Raw genomic sequence first — 19,166 nt, forward strand, 5'->3', positions numbered from 1 at the left:
AACAAAATGTGGTATGTCCATACCATGGAATATTATTCAGACTTAAAAAGGATGGATGGACCTTGAAAACATGTTAAGTGAAAGAAGCCAGTCACCCAAGACTATATATTGTATGATTCCATTTATGTGAAATATCCTGAAAAGGCAAATCTCTGGAGACAGAAAGCAGATTAGTGCCTGCCAGTGGCTGGGGATGAGGAGGAATATGGGGTGCTAATGGGTATGTGGCTTTTTTGGGTGACTAAAATGTTCTAGAACTAGACATTGGTGATGGTTGCATAATATTGTGAATATACTAAATGCTACTGAATTGTACACTTTAAAATGGTTAAAATGGTGGATTTTATGTAAGTTTTACCACAATTAAAAAAAAAAAGACTTTAGAAGAGACTCTTGGATCCTTCAGTAATACCTCCTTGGCTACCATGTTGCCATGATTCTATATATATCCTTTATATACGGCTGGATTGCTGACTCACCTTCAGAAGGGCGTACGTTTGGGGGCTTATTATTAGTAGCGATAGATTTGGTGTGATTCACCCAGTACCTCTTTGTGAACAAAGATATGAATTAGCTTGTGGTTAGGAGTATCATACTGTGCCCGTGGTGGTCAAGACCTAGGATTTACCCTCTTCTTACCAACTCCCATTTGCACTTGTTCTCCGAACCTCCATAGAGATCACATGAGAAAAAGAGCTGTCATTTTTCCTTTCTGAGCTAAGGGCGTGAGAACTTTCTTCTACAAAGATAGGGTGAAAGAAGACCAGTTATAATCTACCCTAAGATTTGATCAACATGGAGGGATGGGACACCTTACTTAGTTGCCCTTGAAACCATAGTGATCCTGAAAGAGAGAAATTTATGAGTCAAATATACCCATTCAAAATGTGTATGTGGGGGGTTCCCTACACCCTTCTAGTAATATTCTTTTTCATCTTTGCTAAGTTCTTCTTCAGACTCGTTGCTATAATTTACTTTTTTAAAATTTCTGTAGAGGTTGGTCACCTTTTAATAAATTTATCGGCCATTTGTATTATGGCTTTCTACCTAAGGAAGGTGATACAGTGCTCTGTTTATTCAAGCCTTCTTTAGGGTAGTGCAGAAAGAGAAGCAGTATCCCTACAGTATCTTCCAAATTGCTATTAAGTTTAAACCAAGTCAATCAGCTTTTTAACGCAGTTATTTAAGACTGATTATTGTTTACGTATGGAAGCCAGTGTCTTTCGTAACATTAATTTTGTTATACCCTCTTTTCTGAGCTCTTACTATTTCTAAAACCAGTTGCCGTCCAGTTGATTCCAACTCATGTTGACCCCATTTGTTTCAGAGTAGAACTGCACTCCGTGGGGTTTTCAATGGCTATGACCTTTTGGAAGTAGATCACCAGGCCTTTCTTCCAAGGCGCCTCTGGGTGGATTTAAACCTCTAACTTTTCAGCTAGCAGCTGTACACTTAACCATTTGTGCCACCCACAGACTCCTTATTTCTAAAATGTTTTCCATTAATTTCCTTGAGTTTTCCAGGTATACAGGTCTTTCTCATTTGCTACTAAATAATCATTTAGTTTCTTCTTTCCTATACTACAGTCTCATGTCTAATTGCATTGTCTTGCTCTTCTGAACAATGTTAAATAACAATGGAAAAGCAGGGGTGACAGACTGCATCAGAGCAAAGTATTTTCTATTAGATGTGTTTCTCAACCTTTTAAATTTTATAATGCTTTCTCATATTTCTTTTTGGCATATACCTACCATCTAAAAGTACACTGTTGAGTTTATTTTCCATAGTTGCATTATGAAAGGAATAGTTATATCATAAATATGCTTTTAAAGCAACAGGACCCCTGGAATTCCCCTCCTCACTGTCCACACTCTGCCTCTCATACCCCTTCTCCAACTCTTGCTTCAACTGGTTTCCCAGATCCACTAGACTCCCTCACTACTCCTTGCCTTTTCTAACGCTACTGCTACTTCCTGAAATGTTCTAAGTCTTACAGGGTATGTATGACTGTATCCAGGAGATTTTCCCTGCCATCCCTCTGTGAGATCCATGGGTGTGGTGTTGCACAACTCCAGGACATCCTTCACCTAAATAAAATGTGAATAACTTAAGCACCCCCTAGAGTGGTTGCTATGAATTGGAATCTACTCGAAGGCACGGCTTTTTTTTTGGTTTGGAGTTTCACAGTCTGGCAGCAGTCACTGAGTGGCGGCTCCTGCTTTTCCCAGTCTACGCACCGAGGTAGTCCAGAGTGCAGCGGTGAACTCACAGGGGTGCTACAGGGTATTTTAAATGTTTGAGGAAAAGAACAGAAACATCCGTCGGACACTGCACAAACTACTACCTTGAGGCAGTTCACGTTTTCAACATCAAATTACACTACAAGTCCTTTTGACAACATCAAATCTTTGTGAAGCAGGGATTTTCTGGGGTTGCCTGATAAAAAGCAAGTACCTTATAAAAGTCAGTGTGGAACAGGAAGTGAGGGTGACATGTCTAATCTGATTCCAAAGTTTGCAAAGTGGCATAGGGTCCATATGTGTGCGCGTCCCAGCAGTAAGTAATTGTGGTTATTTGAGAATCAAATAACCGTGTTTTTTTCTTTTGATATCTGTGTATTATTTTTTCAAATGACTATGTCTTAGTTTCCCAGAGCTGCTGTAACAAAATATTACAAACTGTGTGGCTTTAGAGAACTTCATTTTCTCACAGTTCTGGAGGCTAGAAGTCAGAGTCTCAGGCGCGTCAGTTCCTTCCGGGGGCTTTGAGACAGGAACTGTTCACGCCTCTCCCCTAGTTTCTGGCGACTGCCGCCAATCCTTGGCGTTCCTTTGCTGCTTTTAGACACACCTGCTTCCATTGCTGGCGCATTAGTGGTTCAGTGGTAGAATTCTTTTCCTCTGGGTGGAAGACCTGGGTTCCATTTTTGACCAATGCACTTCATACGCAGCCACACCCTCTGTCAGTGGAGGCTTGTGTGCTGCTATGATGCTGAACAGGTTTCAGCAGAGCTTCCAGACTAAGACGGACTAGGAAGAAAGGCTTGGAGATGTACTTCCAAATATCAGCCAACAAAAGCCCTATGGATGACAAGGGTTCAATCCTCAGCCAATAATGGGGATGGTGCAGGACTGATCAGCATTTAGTTCCACGGTGCATGGAATCGCCATGAGTTAGGGGCCAGATTGAAGGCAGCTAACAACAACGACGACATGGCATCTGGCTTCCCCTGTGTGTGTCATTCTCTCCAATGTCACTGTTCCCTTTTATAAGATACCATTCAGAAGGGATTAGAACGAGGACCCAGCCTGCTCCAATACGACTTAAACTGATAACATCTTCAAAGAAAGACCCTATCTTCCAAACCAGGTCCCATTCACAGGTGCAAGGTTAAGACTTCACTGTATCTTTTTGGGGTATACAACTTAATCTATGACAGCTACTAAATTGTTAGGACATGTGATGGATTGAATTGTTGCCCCTACCCCCAAAATATGGGTTGATTATGACCCTGTTTGGAAATAGGGGTTTTTCTTTTATTATAAGGTTGTTGCATTGTAGAGTGGGTCATAAACCTAATCACTTCTGTGTTATAAAAAGAGCAGAATAGACACAGAAATACCACAGCGGGGGAAGACACAATATGAAGACAGACACACATAGCAGAGGCATCTAGAAGCCCAGGAACCCCAAGGATTGCCATTAGCTTGTAGAGGCTAAAAGGCTAAACAAGAAGGACCTCCCCCTAGAGCCAGGCCCTGAGTTCTGTCTTCTGGTCTCTGAACTGTGAGAAGATAAATTCTTGTTCTTTAAAGCTACCCATTTGTGGTATTCCTGTTACAAGACAGGGTATAAATATTTATTAAGTTTTTTCACCGTAATTACTTCATAAAGGAACTGTTAGGTATTTCTTTTTATCTAGGAGAGGTCATAAATTATTGAAGCATTAAGGATGCAGTAAATTCAGAAACTTTTGGGACCTCTGGGCTCATGGAAGTTTTCTTACTGTTTTATAATTATTTCCTTCTTACTTGTTTCTCCAATTGGAATGTGAGTTCCTGTAAGACGCCTATTTTGGGGGAGTTTTTTTTTGGTCTATGTAACCAGGGTCTCAGTTGGATCTATATTCCCTCTAGGGTATAGTTAAAATGAAGTCATACTGGAGTAGGGTGGACCCTTAGTTCAATATGAGTCGTTATTATTGTTATCAGTTGCCATGGAGTCGGCTCCAGTATAGTGACCTGATGTATAACGGAAGAAAATGTTGCCTGGGCCTGCGCCATGTTCCACCACTCATCGGTCAGTCTGTCATGCTGTGGTGGCTTGCGTGTTGCTATGATACTGGAAGCCAAGCCACCAGTATGTCAGACAGCAGCAGGGTCACCCATGGTGAACAGGTTTCAGCAAAGCTTGAGACTAAGACAGACTAGGAAGAAACGCCGGACAATCTACTTCTGAAAATTATCCCATGAAAATCCTATGGATCACAACCAATATGACTGGCATCCTTATAAGAAGAAACACAAAGACACAGACTCAGGATGAAGACAGCTATGTGAAGACGAAGGCAGAAATTGCAGTGATGAAGCTGCAAGACAAGGAATGCCAAGACTTGCTGGAAGCCACCAGAAGCTAGGAGAGTGGTATGGAACAGATTCTTCCGCAGAACCTCAGAGGGAGTGTGGCGCATCTTGGACTTCTAGGCTCTAAACTGTGAGAGAATACATTTCTATTGTTTTAAGCCACCAATTTCATGGCACTTTGTCTGGCAGCCCTCGGAAATTAGTCTAGATACATAGACAAAAATCTGGAAGATTTCATAGCAAAATATTAACAGTGGTAACCATAGGTGGTGAGATTATGGACAACCTAAAACATTTGTTCTTTTAAAATTTGTGACTTACTGTTTCTAATTTTTCTCAACTAACTAGTATTACATGTTTGATACAAATAAGTACAAGTAAAAATTAATTTTAAAGAAGAACATTGGATTGAGAACTGGAGTTCCTGGGTTTATAGTCTGCCCCTTTAATTGCCATCGTTGTTCAGATTACCTCTCGCAAACAGTTAGGCACTTGTGCTAAACCTGAGTGGAGCTTCCTTGGTCTGAGCTAGGAGGGCAACCACAGAGCCAGGGAAGAACTGCAAGTCAGTGTTGGGAGCAAGGCTGGAGTCAAGAGCAAGAAGGGTATTCAGAAGAAAACAGTGTCCTCCTGGCTCTCTCTCGTTCCCAAATCACTCACATGGAATTTCTGTCGGGCTCAGAGCTCAGCCCTATTCTCTATGTTTGCTTTCTAGATGAGCTCATCCATTTATCTGGCTCTAACTTCTATGCAGTCCCTGGGTGATGCAAATGGTTAACACACCTGGCTGCTAACTGAAAGGTTGCCGGTTAGAGTCCACCCAGAAGTGCCTCGGAAGAAAGGCCTGGTGATCTGCTTCTGAAAAATAAACCATTGGAAACCCTATGGACCACAGTTCTACTCTGACACACATGGGGTCACCATGAATCAGAATCAACTCGATGGGGACTGGTTTAACTATTATACATACACTGACAGCTCCCAAATATACACAGTATTTCCAGTCTGAATTCTCCTCTGAATTTCAGACATGTGTATCTGTTTATTCAATATCTCCATTTAGACACCTAATAACCAAACCCACTGCTGTCAAGTTGATTCCAACTCACAGTGAGCCTGCAAGACACAGTAGAACTGCCCCATAGGGTTTCGAAGGGTGTAACCTTTATAGAAGCAGATTGCCACATCTTTCTCCCACAGAGGGCCGGTGGGTTCGAACCGCCGATCTTTCGGTTAGCAGCCGAGTGCTTTTAACCACTGTGCCGTCAGAGGAAACACCTAACAGACATCTCAAAGAGAACATGTTCAAAACCAAACTTTGATTTTGCCCCCTACCCAAAATCATACAGTCTTCCCTGTTTTAACATATTTCAACTCCATCCTTCCAGTTGCTAGGCCGTGAACCTTGGCATATTCTTGACCCCTCTCTTTCTCTCATACCTCATGCCCATTTCATCATTACATCTTGTTGGCTGTTCATTCAGAATGAATCCAGAATCTGACAATTCTCATCGCTCCCACAGCTGCATCCTGGCCCAAACCACCCAATATCTGTTGCCTGGACAATTACAATAGTCTCCTAACTGGTCTCCTTCTTGCTTCCATCTTACCTCTCCACAGGCAATTCTCAACACAGAAGCCAGCATGATCCTTCTGAAACCCAAGTCACATCACGTTGCTCCTCTGCGCCAAGCTCCCATTGCACTCAGAGTAAAGCCACAGTCTTTAGTATAGCCTACAAGTCCCTACATGGCCCTAACCTTATCTCCTACTACTCTCCCCTTACTCACTCCACTCTGGCCCCACTGCTATCAAGTACTCTGTGGCCACAGGGCCTTTGTACTTGCTCTTCCTTCCACTTGGAACACTCTTCTTTCCTTCAGGTATTTGCTCAAACATGATTTTAATGCTGAAACTTTCCCTGACCACTCCACTTAAAATTGCAATTCTCCTTCTGTCCCCTCTCTCATCTCACACAGTCTCTCTCACACACACATACCATATTCCTCTTTACCTGTGTCACATTCCTACATAGCACTTACCCCCATCTGACATGCTATGTTACTTGGGTTTTTGTCTCCCCCACTAACATTCAAACTCCTCGAAGGCAGATTTTTTTTACTCTTTGTCCACTGTTGTATACCCAGGATCTAGAACAGTACCTGGCGTAGAGTTGGTGCCCAGTAAATATTCTTGGATGAATTAATACACAGAAGTATGAATCTTAAGAGTGTGAGCACAGCAGAAAACCAGATGGAAGCAATCAGCTGAAATGGGGGATGCTGGGGCAGAGCGAGCAGATTCAGAATGGAGGGTGGGAGATGGTGCTGGCAGGGTTGGGGAAAGGAGCTGTGCTGGGGCTGCTGTGAGGTCATGATCAAATCACAACCGAGATGTACCGCGTCCCTCCCCAACTCCTTCAGACAAAGTAAGGCCCCGGTGTTCTTGGATGATGCATAGCTCTTGGGCCAAGGGTGACTGGAAGAGACCTCAGGAAGATACTGAGCTTCCCACTAGTAGGGTTTTTGGAGAAGTAACAGAGTGTGACTATATTTGTCCTCACCAGTATGAGATGCCTCATGATGGTTTCTTGTGACTATGTACGGAATAGTTTGGCTCATGTACATCATGTTTGGGCGAGGGGGCAGTAATACAACGGTGATGACTTTGGAAAATCAGATCCCAATGTCTGGGGTATTCGTTGTTTAGGAAGTGCCACATATATCATTTGATGCATGCAGCTGGATACTTGACTGATGAGAATCTATCATGTTGGCAAAAGTTTACTTTCATCTAAGTGATATTTGCTTTCTGGAAAATCTATCCTTATCTTTCAAATTTTGGTATCTATTACTTATACATTCTTGTGTTTTGTTTTTTTTATTACTAAGAGGATTCAGCATGGAACAATGTGTCTGTTTCTTAATACTTATTTTAGTTGTTTTGGTGTTCGTCCCCACCCTCTCCCGGTCCCAACATCAGTGTTTACCGAAGAATGTTCTATGGAATTAATAGACGCTTACCCTCAAATGGGAAAAAGTTGTGTAATTATTAACTAAGTTCATAGTTACAAGCCTTGCCACTTTTCAGAATGGACACAGTATATGCAGGATTTACCAAACTTCTTTTTTTTTAACCTCAGAAGTCTGTTTTGCTATTCATTTCCCTCAACATAGGTGGCAGGGAACACATTTTGGGAAATGTTGTCATATTGGAGCAATGAATGAATTATCCAGGGGACAGTATGATCCTGAATATAATCTACAGAATGAAGAATGAGGTAGGTTGCCTCATGCTGGAATAACGTGACTTTATTTTGATCGTGAAAACGTGATATTTTGGGATAATTTACTGATATTTTGTAAATAAGCCTACATTTTTCCCCCAGGACAAAGAGCTCAGAGTTTTATGAATGTCTTCTATCATTACTTCAAAGATGTATTAAGACCAAGAAAAAGGTTTTCCTTTAAATTAGTTTGAACAAAATTTTGCTGACTCTGGCCCCTAGGTCGCTGTTTCTGAATGTGCTTCTTTGTTAAGAAATTCAGACCTGTACTCCTTTTTTTAATTAAGAAAATTTACATTCACAGACGGCTTGTTTCTGAATTCATAGATAGATAACTAATATTTAAAAAATCTTTTTACTGGAAATGTTCAAATATACACAAAAATAGAATAGTTTAATGAACCTCCACATAGCTCCATAACCTCGCTTCATTAATTGTCAATATTTGGTAATGTAATTTTGGATAATATTTTGGATTTTTTTCATATTTAGTATTAGGTGTGTCTCTGACACAGGATTCTATTAATGTCTCTCGTCATTCTGCGTATTCTTTTAGTGAACTTGACTTGTAGGATATGGGGCAGTATCATTGGTTTTCATTATATAGGTCTTATTTTTAACCGTAAATTTATTTATAGAGACCCTTGCTTTCCACAGCAAACTTGATTTTAGCTCTTTCTTTCAGAATGCTCTTGAAACAATGGTTTTTATCCAGGTGCTCCTATGTAGCTTGTAGCTATTGTTATGTCTTCCATTATTTATTATACCTCATTCTCCCTCAACATTTTCTATATTTTCCAGAAATCCCTCTAGGTTGTTCCATTGAGAAGACATTAACTCAGTTTTGGCCCTAACAAAATAAGTAGTTTACACGCAGGCTTCTATGGAGAATTGATTTTGCACTGGCATTGCATGGAGCTGGTTTTCAGCCGTGAAGCATAGAGGACCTGAAGACACAGACGAGAATGTCTGGTTTAGAGCAGTTTTGCTGGCTCCTTTTAGTCTCTGTTAGAAACATTTGAAAAGTAGGAGAAGCTTGGCAGTTTAGTATTTTCAGTGAGCATCTTTTGTGTTGGTCTGCTCAGCACCCTTTTCACTCCCATCTCAGGAATATGGCTCTTTCCCTACGCCAATCATGAGTCTCGGATGGGGCTGGCAAGCAGTGTCTCCTCCACTGGCTGCAGGGGTGGGTACCTCTTCTGGCCCAGGTATTGTGGCACCTGAACTTCCGGCTCTAGTAGAGCTCTAAGGGGTGGGCACATGGGCCACCTGGAATTCTTCCATGACGTTTGAAATCTGGACACCATGTAAGATACCTCTTTTCCCCTGAATTACAAGCCATTGTAATTTTAGAGTTACTGGTGATATACACGGAGCCCTGGTGGCACAGTGGTTAAGAGTTTGGCTGCTAACCAAAAGGTTGGCAGTTCAAATCCACCAGCTGCTCCTTGGAAACCCTCTGGGGCAGTTCTACTCTGTACTGTAGGGTCACAATGAGTCAAAATCGACTTGACAGCAATGGGTTTGGTTTGTTGACAAATTCAGACAGCTCCTTACAGGAGAGGAAAATTAAGCCAACACGCAGAGAAAATAGAATAGAGATTGGAAAGAGAGAGAGAGATGATAACATTCTTTGAGTTCTGAATCTAGTCATGACTGAGGCAAGATCCACTCTAACTCTTCTCAGTTGTGTGAGCCAATATGTCTTTGTTTTGTTCTGTTTTTTGGTGGAGGGCTGCTGGTTTAACAGCAACTTGTTATTAGACTTATCTCACCTGCAACCTAAAGTACCTTGACTAATACTCTGAGTTGACATTCTTAAAGTAAGGGGTGCACGAAGTTAAAACTACTTTTATAATAACACTAAGACACTACTTGCCTCTTTACTGTCTTGAGGTTGGCACTAATGGTGCAAAATCGATGATGGATATAATTGTTGGTGCCTTAGCAGGACTCATGCTATGGCACAAACCAATACCAGTAGTCATTAGGTTTTTCACACTCTGGCCGTTTAAACTGAAAAAAAGAAAAAAAAAAAGATTATTTAAGAATGCCCTTGATGAAACAGTAAAAATTATTAATTTTATTAAATCTTGACCCTTGAGTAGACATCTTTGTAATATTCTCTAATGAAATGGGAAGTATACCTAAAGCATTTCTGCTGCATACTGAAGGATGATGGTTGTCTTGAAGAAAAGCACCTGAGTGATTGAGTTTAGAGCAGAACTAGCCACTGAATAGCTGGTCTTCCAGACACGGATATTTGGCAGACATTTTCTCGAAAATGAACTAAATAAGCAGGTCACTTCCAGAAAAACAATTGACAGTATGTATTGGCAATAATAAAATTGAAGCTTTCAAAAGAAAATTAGAATTTTGGGAAACTTTTCCCTGTCTTGTGAGCTTGACAGCTTTCCAATACTTAGACTTTTCTGATGAGACTGGTAGTAGTATTTTGTTGTTGTTAGTTGCTATTGAGTTGATTCTGACTGGTGACTCCACGTGTCAAAGAAAAACTGCTTTATAGGGTCTTCAAGGCCAGATTTGGTTCAAGGCTGTGGCCTCAATTTTGCCTCTTGGCCCACAAAGCCTAAACTATTTACTATCTGGCCTCTTACAGAAAAAGTTTGCCAACCCTTGGTACAGTCTTGTCCATGGTCTACAAGTTTCAATAGCTTATGTTTCCTTGGTCTTCTACTGCTCTGATATATCCCTACATGGTTTGTTAACGGACCCACTGGATTGGGAGCACTTCACAAATCCTGGATGGATAACAATACTGTGCAGATTTGCAATGATGGGGTCCTCCTGCCTTTCAAAGCATCTAAACAGATTCTTCGCAGGTTGTATACACTAGGGTAATAAATTCTGGTCACATTTTTGGACTGCCTCTGGGTATTCTTCTGGAAGAAATAGTTCAAGTTCGAAGAATTCCTCTTCAAACGGGGAATTCTGTGGGCCAGCAATGTCCGTATGAGAATAATGAGTGCTGTTCTTATTTGATTCTGCCCGCTTGAACTGGTTCTGGAAGCAAATTCTTGGTTTCTTTGATAAACTTCAGGGCATCCTGGTTATCTTGTTTTTCCAAAGGTATTTTTTTATGGCATAAAACAGCTCCCCTCATCCCCCAATGGGAAAAAAAAAAAAAAAAGACATCTGCTTAAGACAGATGCCATAACTGTTTTGTACTGATGCAGCCTGGGTGGGGAATTGGAAGCACTCTTAAAGATGAAGGTAATTCTACTACTGAATGATATCGGTATCATTACTTCTTGCACTGTATATACACATATATAATTTTCTAAAAAAATATTATATTGTATTTTCAGTGAAAGTTTACACAGCAAATTGATCCCCATTTAACAATTTCTACACAAATTGTTCAGTGACATTGGTTACATTTTTCACAATGTGTCAACATTGTCATTAATTCTGATTGCTCTATTTCCAGTAATCTCGTTTCCCTGGCCCCTTACCTTCTCATCTTTGCTTTAGAGTAATTGTTGACCATTTAGTTTCACATAGATGATTTTTTAAAGGACTGCAGTACTCACAGGTGATATTCTTTATTTTATGAGCCAATCTGTTATTTAGTTAATGGGTGATCTCAGGGGATAGTTTCAGTTCAAGGTTTCAACGGTATCTCAGGGTGATAGTCTCGTGGAGTCTCCTAGTCTCAACCGGTACAGTAAGTCTGGACTTTTTAAGAATGTTAGTTCTGTTCCACATTTTGTTCCCATTCTATCAGGATCCATCTATTGTGGCCATTCTGATCAAAACAGTCGGTAGTGGTAGTTGAACACAGTTCTTTTGGTCTCAGGGTAGATGAGGCCGTGGTTTGCATTGACTAGTAGTCCTGTAGATTAGTTTCTTCTCTCAGTCTTTGGTTTCCTTCTTTCTCTTTTGCTTTGGATGAGTAGAGACCAGTAGTGGTATCTTAGATGGCGCTGGCAAGCTTTTAAGACCCTAGACACTACTCACCAAACTAGGATGTAGAACATAAACTTTATGAACTATATTATGCCAATTGACTGAGTTGTCCCATGAGACTATGCTCCTAAGCCTTAAAACTCAGAAAACTAATCACACAAGGTGTTTAGTTATGTCTAAGAAGTATCCATAACTGTGCACACTATGTGGTTTATTATATATATGAATATACATGCATGCACACACATAAATGTACATACACTTACATATAGATACATCTATCTGTGCACACGTGTACACACATATACATACTCATACACATATATGTGTATATACATATGTAACCATACATACACTTCTTGGTTGTTGTTGGTATTGTTGCAAAGTTATAATTGTCATATTTTTTACCAAAAACGTCTTTTTCTCTTGAGTACTTCTTAGTGATGTAATTTATCTTGGTCAGGTTGTGCATACATCACCCACATTCAGTGCTACCTTTCCCATCACCAAAAATAACGAAAGTCTACTATCTAGACAGTGATTCCCTCTCCCTCCCCACCCATCCCTGGTAACCACCAATGAATGTTAGTCTCTGTATATACACCTATTCTTATCTTCTTGTAAGAGTGAGATCATATAACATTTGTCCTTTCGTGATTGACTTATTTCACTCAGCATCGTGTCCTTCAGATTCATCCACATTATTTTTCGAGAATTCATCATTATTCTTTATGGCTGCTATGAACTATATTTTAGCAGTTATGTATATAGACTTTTGGACTGGCTCTGAGTTCAAATCTCAACTTTGTCACTATCTAGTCATGTAACCTTGGCAAGTTACTTAAAGGGTCTGGGTCTCAGTTACCTCATCTTTAAAATGGGAATAATAAATAGTATCTACGTCATAAGGTGACTGTGAGATGAAATAATATACATAAAACTCTTAAAATATTATCCAGTACATAGTAAGTGCTTTATTATTATTATTGTTATCATAGTCATTATTATTTTTTAAGGAATGACAAAATAAGCATTAGATTTGGGTTAGGAGGGCACTTAGAGTAATGCTGTGAAGATTATTTGGAGTGTTTCTCATCCCATCCCTTCAATTTTCATTCAACAGACTTTTTTAAAATTAAGTGTCTACTATATAAGACACATTGGGCATTGAAAGACTAATATGACATAGTCTCTGAACTCAAGGTATGTGTAATCATTGGCAATACAGACAAGTTCATTCAGCAAGTGCCATAAACATGGAGTTTACAGTCTCATGGTGGAGATAATCAAACAAATCATTACAAACTCTAACAAGCACCACGAAAGGGTCTATCAGGGAGCTCTCACCTAACTGGGTAGGGAGTGGACAGAGAAGGCTTCCTTAAGGCAGAGATATTTAAGTTGAAATAGAAAGTACATATAGCAGAAAAGTAACTGGAGGAAGGAAGAACATTTAAGGTGGGAAAAATGTCATGGGAAAAGGCTTTGAGGCAAGGAGGATCATGGGATGAAGACACTGAAAGGCCAGAGTGTCTGAATATCAGAGAACATGATGGGAAAGGAGATGGGGCTGGCGAGGGGGGCAGGGGCCAAATAACACAGGCCTTGGAAGCTAGGACAAAGTTAGTATTTTGAGTTCAGAGGAAAGCCACTGAAGGTTAAAACAGAGAAGCGAGATCATATGGTTTGTATTTTTAAAAAGGCACTCTGATTGCTTTACATAGAATGGATTGCAGTGGAGCAGAAATGGAAGCAGGGAGAAAATTTATGTAGTCAGTTTCATCAGGCAAGAAAAAAGATGGGGGCTTGGGCGAGGGTGGAAACAGTTGGGATGGAGAGAAGTGAATGGATCTGTGGTATGTTTTGAAGGTGAAGGCAACAGGATTTGCTGATGGATTGGGTTGGGTTGGGTTGGGTTGGGTTGGGTTGGATTGGATTGGATTGGATGAAAGGTTGGACTGGGTGAGAGAAAGAGAATAGGAAGACCCATAGACTTTTGGCTTAAGCCACTGGGTGGTTGGTACTGCTGTTTTCTAAGATGGGGAAGGCTAGGGAGAAACATGTTTGGCTGTGTTCAGGGAATCAAGAGTTCTGTTTTGGCCATGTTAGGTTTGAGATACTTATCAGTCATTTTTGTGACAATACCAAGTTGGATTAAGTTTGTAGTTCAGGAAAGAGGTCCAGGCTGGAGATAGCGGAAGTAGGAGTCATCAGCGTATTATGGACTAAATAAAGTCACCTAGAGTGTAGGTGAGAGAATAAGACAAGGAGAGTGTCCTGGAACACTCCAAAACATAGTGGCCATACAAAAGAGAAAGAACTAGAAAGGGGACTGGGAGAAAGTAACCAGTGAATTGAAGGAAAATGAGAAGAAAATGTTCCAAGAAGGGAGGGGGCAACTGTGAGGGATGCTGCTAAGAGCAGAAGTGTCATGATTGGGTTTGGTGATAGAGAAGTCCTCAGGGATCTTGTGAGAGCAGTCTCGATAGAGTGGTGAGAACTGAAGCCTTATTGACTGGAGTGTGTTAAGCAGAGAAAGTGATCTGAGGCAAGACTGCCAGCAGAGAATTCACTCCCGAAGCTTTGCTATGAAGTGCAGCAGAAAAAGGGTGTGCGTACGATATTTGCAAAGTCACTAGAGCAAGCAAACAGAGATGAAATAAATGTGTTTTCTGTACAACATTTCTGGAAGTCCTAGAGTCGATTGTAGGCTTTGGGGATGTGCTTCCCGTGGACAGTCTAGTTAACATTCTGCAGACTTTCCAGCTGCTTGACTCCCTGTTTTCGGCACTGGCTGAGATAATCTGCTTATCTGTGGTTCATTGCCTTGAAAACATAAATCTAGGCTGATGGAGCAACTGGGTTTTTCCCCGTTATCAGCTAAACTGGTAAGAAATTCACAATCGGGAAGGGGAAGCTTGTTACTCTAGACTACAACACAGTATATGGGGAAGGCTAATGGGAAAAAAAGAGGAGATGGGGGTAGTTTAAGATTACAGGGTAGCAGAGCAGACAGTTGATACTCAAAAATTTGGGGAATGGGGTGGGGTGGGGCGGGAGACGGCAATGTATTACCCTGCACAATACTTTGCGGGGTAAAGGCCTATGCGGTGATCGGAGCTGGCTTCAAACCACAGCTGTGCTCCGTATCGGCTGCATGAGTTTAACGAAAACATTTAATTTTTTTTGACATTTGCTTTCATTGTTGTAAAACAGAAATTGCTTAATCCAGTCTGTCTCACAAGAGTTATGAAGGTGAAGGTCAAAGGGGTAAGTCCAGACCCCTTGCTGTGGAGTAGCTTCTAACTCATAGCAACCCTAGAAGACAGAGTAGAACTGCCCCGTAAGGTTTCCAACACTAATAGCTACCCTACAGGACAGAGCAGAAGCGCCCCATAATGTTTCCAAGGCTGTAATGTTTACAGTCACATCTTTCTCCCACGAAACGTCTGCTGGTGGTGGGTTCCAACTGCTGACCTTTTCGTTAGCAGCCCTGCACCACCAGGGCTCTCCGAAGATGACAGTAGCCCCAAATAACATAAGGCATTTGCCTGTGTTCCACCAAAAGAATAGCACGCTTACAAACGCAACGAACTGAGTAGCATCCATTACCTTACGGCCCTGTGAAGCTCTGCCAAGAATAAAACAGCACGTGGACAGTACTGAGCTTTTGAGCTTCAGGGCTGGGGGTGGAGCCACAGTCAGGCAAAGGGCCGACAGCGGAGCTGGGTGGGTGGGGCTACAGCGCCTCGAGGCTCTGGAAGCTCAAGCTCGGGCTGTGCCCCGACAGTGCGCTTGAACTTGCCGGCGTTCTCCAGGCGAGGCCGGGAAGATGGTGGAAGCGTGGTATATGGACGAGTCCCCGGACGACCAGAGGAAACCCCACCGACTGGAGCCCGACTGCCCGGTCGGCCTGGAGCAACTGCGTCAGCTTGGTGTCTTTTACTGGAAAGTACGTTGGGAGGAAAGGAGGAAGACCGAGTGCAAGAAAGGGGGGCTGGAGTAAAGCTCGACCTTTGTAACGCTACAAGGCTACAGATACCGGCCTCCCCTCTCCATGGCAGGCATGCGAGGTGCGTCCTCCTGCAGCAGCTCCAAGAGGGGCGCATACAGCAAAGGGCAGAGTCCCCGGCGGGCGTTGGAAGGCCGTCACGTTAAGTCTCCTCTCCAGGTTTTCTGTGTTTTGCGCACTCCCCAGCTTGGCACGTGGGTGGGCCGCAGCGGCCGTGACGGCGCAGGCGCAGGGCTGGGTTGGGGGGGCGGTGGCCGCAGTCGTGGCGTCCAGGCGCGCTGCGCATGCTCGCAGGGGGCTGGGCCCGACTGCCGCGTGGGGAGGGGGTGGGTTTGATGGCGGGCGGGGGGCAGGGTGAAGGATGGAGAATTTGTGTGTGAATTGCTTCGAGGCTTACGGGGTCCTTGTGTTAGTCTGACGCCCCCGGCCAGCTCGGCTGCTCATCATTAAAATGCCCCGGGATCTCTCGGTTCGGACGGGTGGGTTACCGGAAGTGAAGGAGCAGCCTGGCCTCATTGGAGTTGCCTTCGAGGGGAGAGAGGAGGCGAGCACCCCGAAAATGAGGCAGTCAGTTCAGTGTTGGCGCTGTTGGAGTCAAGGGGGAGAAGGCAATCACGGAAGTCCCTAAACAGGGCATGGCCCTTCTGGGAGGAAATGGGGCTGGGAATAGCGGAGAGGTCTTTCCAAATGTTAGCGGTGACACCTGGGCAGGCTGAGTATAGGAGACCAATTAGGGAGAGCCCCCCCGCCCCGCGCTGTTAGGGAAGTAAAGCTGGTAGTGGGAAGAAAGCCGGCAGACGACCTTAGGAAATAGGAAATATGGGAAGGATTTGACAGGCTCTATTTCTCTTCAATACACTGGGTATGCTATTGCGCCTTAATTTTTTACAATGTTGTAAAGTTACTCTGAGAGGTTCGCTTACCAAATACGGATCTAGTAAACGGGAAGAACATAAATAATTTTTTTTCCCCCAGAAGAAGGCCAGTATTATAAGCATGGGATGAAGAAGCTGGGTTTAATCTCCAGTCTCTTCGTAGACCAGTGTTGTTCCTGAACCTTTTATACAAATGCTCTGTATTTTAGTTTTAGAAAAACTTTGCATGCTTTCAAGCAAGAGTAAAAATTAGTGTTTACGTAATACTTTCCCTGATAATCTCAGCTTGTTTATTTTTAAATGGCCATGAGGTACAAAGGTTTATTGCAGTGGCGAGGACCAGGCGAGGTCTGAGATAGGCTGAGAGGTGACTCTGAATCAATTCTTTGGGTGGGAGTTTTGCTTTTAGCTAATCTGCGTTTTGAGTGAACAAAATGAAACGCAGTGTTCCAGGTATTGCTGGGACACCTACTAAAGATTCATGTGTTGTTGGAGGATCAAGTTTAACTCAGAGTCCCGTATTTGAACTGGCAACCCTACTGGAGAAGGTTGAGTAGAAGTTTTGGTAGAAGCTGGCTTGGGAGCCTCGGTGTTGACTGACCTGGGAACAGGCTGACCCACCTCCTGTCTCCATATAAGGATGGGGGAAGTCGAGAAGCAGACAGAAGTAACTAAAACAAGGATGATTCTGGCCAAGGGCTGGTGGGTGTAGCTGCGCTCCCAACCAACCAGTTGCTCTTGAGTGGATTCCTACTCATTGTGACCCTGTGTGTGTCAGAAGTAGAACTATGCTCCATAAGGCTTTCTTTTTCTTTTTCTTTTTTTAAATAATATTTTGTGTTTTTGATGAAGGTTTACACAGCAGTTTAGGTTCCCATTCAACAATTTCTACACAAATTGTTGAGTGACATTGGTTACATTCCTCACAATGTGTGAATATTCTCATTTCAGTTCTGGTTGTTCTGTTTCCATTAACCTAGTTCCCCTGCCCTTTTACCTTCACATCTTTGTTTTAAAGTAATTGTTAACGTTTGGTCTCACATAAATAATTTTTTAAAGGCGTACAGTACTCACGGTGATAGTCTTTATTTTATGAGCCAATCTTATTTAGCTAAAAGGTGAACTCGCGTTAGTTTTGGTTCAAGGTTTAAAGAGTATCTCAGGGCAATGGGCTTGGGGAGTCCCCTCCAGTCTCAACAGGCCCAGTAAGTCTGGATTTTTTAAGAATTTGAGTTCTGTTCCACATTTTTCTCCCATTCTGTCAGGACCCATCTACTGTGGCTCTGATCAGAATGGTCAGTAGTGGTAAGTGGGCACCATCTAGTTCTTCTGGTCTCAGTGTAGATGAGGCCATCCATGCTGCATATGGTTTTCAATGGCTGGTTTTTCTGAAGTAGATTGCCAGGCCTTCCTTATGAGGCACCTCTGGGTGGCCTCTAACTGCCAACCTTTCAGTTATCAGTGGAGTGCATTAGCTGTTTGCTTCCATTTTTTGCCAAATCCTGACTCTGAAGAGACACTGACTTAGTTCCTGATTCAAGTGCTCTCTTGGTGCTCCTGTTTCCTGTAGCTTAGCTCCTCCCCAAGTGGGGGAAGAATTAGAAAGAGGTCTGCAGTCCTCACCAGCTGCCCTTCAAACCCATCCAGACAATGGTCAGTTCTAGATGTTAGCTCCATGGGTTGGCAAACCTAGCTCCACCAAGTACCTGGAGGCACCCTACTCTACCACCAACCCTCCTGACCTAAGGCACTCAGCTTTCTTCTCTTTGGGCCAGGAAGCACACCACACCATCTCCTGCTGGTCTCTCCTACGACCATTTCTTTGCCACTGCTTCTTCCTGTCTTCAGTGTTATGGCTTCCCAGCACAGGTATCTCGGGTCCAAAGAACATGCTCTGCTTTTGGCCGTTCTTCCTTGGTGGTGGTGCGATCCTCTATGCTCTGGAATTGGCTCTCTTTTAAGCTTAGTGGGATGGCAGAACTGACGAATCCCCTTGGTGGGTCACAATTACCTTATTTGCACAGTCCCAGCGAATCACTTGGGTGGGAACTGCAAGACCATGGTGAGAAAATGCCACACAAAAGCGATGGCACTGCAGTGGTGATAAGACAATAGCAGGACCCCAGTCTTTAACTTAAACCAGGTAACATGCATCATGGAGCATTTCTTTCTTTGTTTTACTTATTTATTAGCCAGCGGAGAAAGCTGTTGTGCCAGTTTTTCTATCACATAACTAGAGGAAAGGGAAGTTGGACGTTATCCTGGCTTTCCTTACTATGGCCAAGGCCTATAAGATTTAGGGGGTCTCCAATGGAACAGAATTGAGAACCCAGATGTAGATCCATCTACCTACGGTCAGCTATCTTCAACAAGGGCCCAAAGTCCATCAAATGGGAAAAGACAGTCTTTTTAACAAATGGTGCTGGCAAAACTGGATATCCATCTGCAAAAAAATGAAACAGGACCCATACCTCACACCA

At 42.7% G+C, this 19,166-nt stretch overlaps 1 protein-coding gene across 1 annotated transcript in view; it reads left to right on the forward strand.

Annotated features, from left to right (window-relative positions):
• Nucleotides 1–15,555: 15,555 nt before the first annotated feature.
• The window catches only part of ADI1 (acireductone dioxygenase 1), a 26,245-nt gene continuing 22,634 nt past the window's right edge, over nucleotides 15,556–19,166 (forward strand). The window contains exon 1 of the mRNA XM_004373088.2: nucleotides 15,556–15,751. Within this exon, the coding sequence (XP_004373145.1) occupies nucleotides 15,632–15,751 (120 nt within the window). The 5' untranslated portion in view covers nucleotides 15,556–15,631. The remainder of the gene's footprint in view (nucleotides 15,752–19,166) is intronic.

Source organism: Trichechus manatus, unplaced genomic scaffold (assembly GCF_000243295.1).
Source record: "Trichechus manatus latirostris isolate Lorelei unplaced genomic scaffold, TriManLat1.0 scaffold00023, whole genome shotgun sequence".
Classification (NCBI taxonomy): domain Eukaryota; kingdom Metazoa; phylum Chordata; class Mammalia; order Sirenia; family Trichechidae; genus Trichechus; species Trichechus manatus.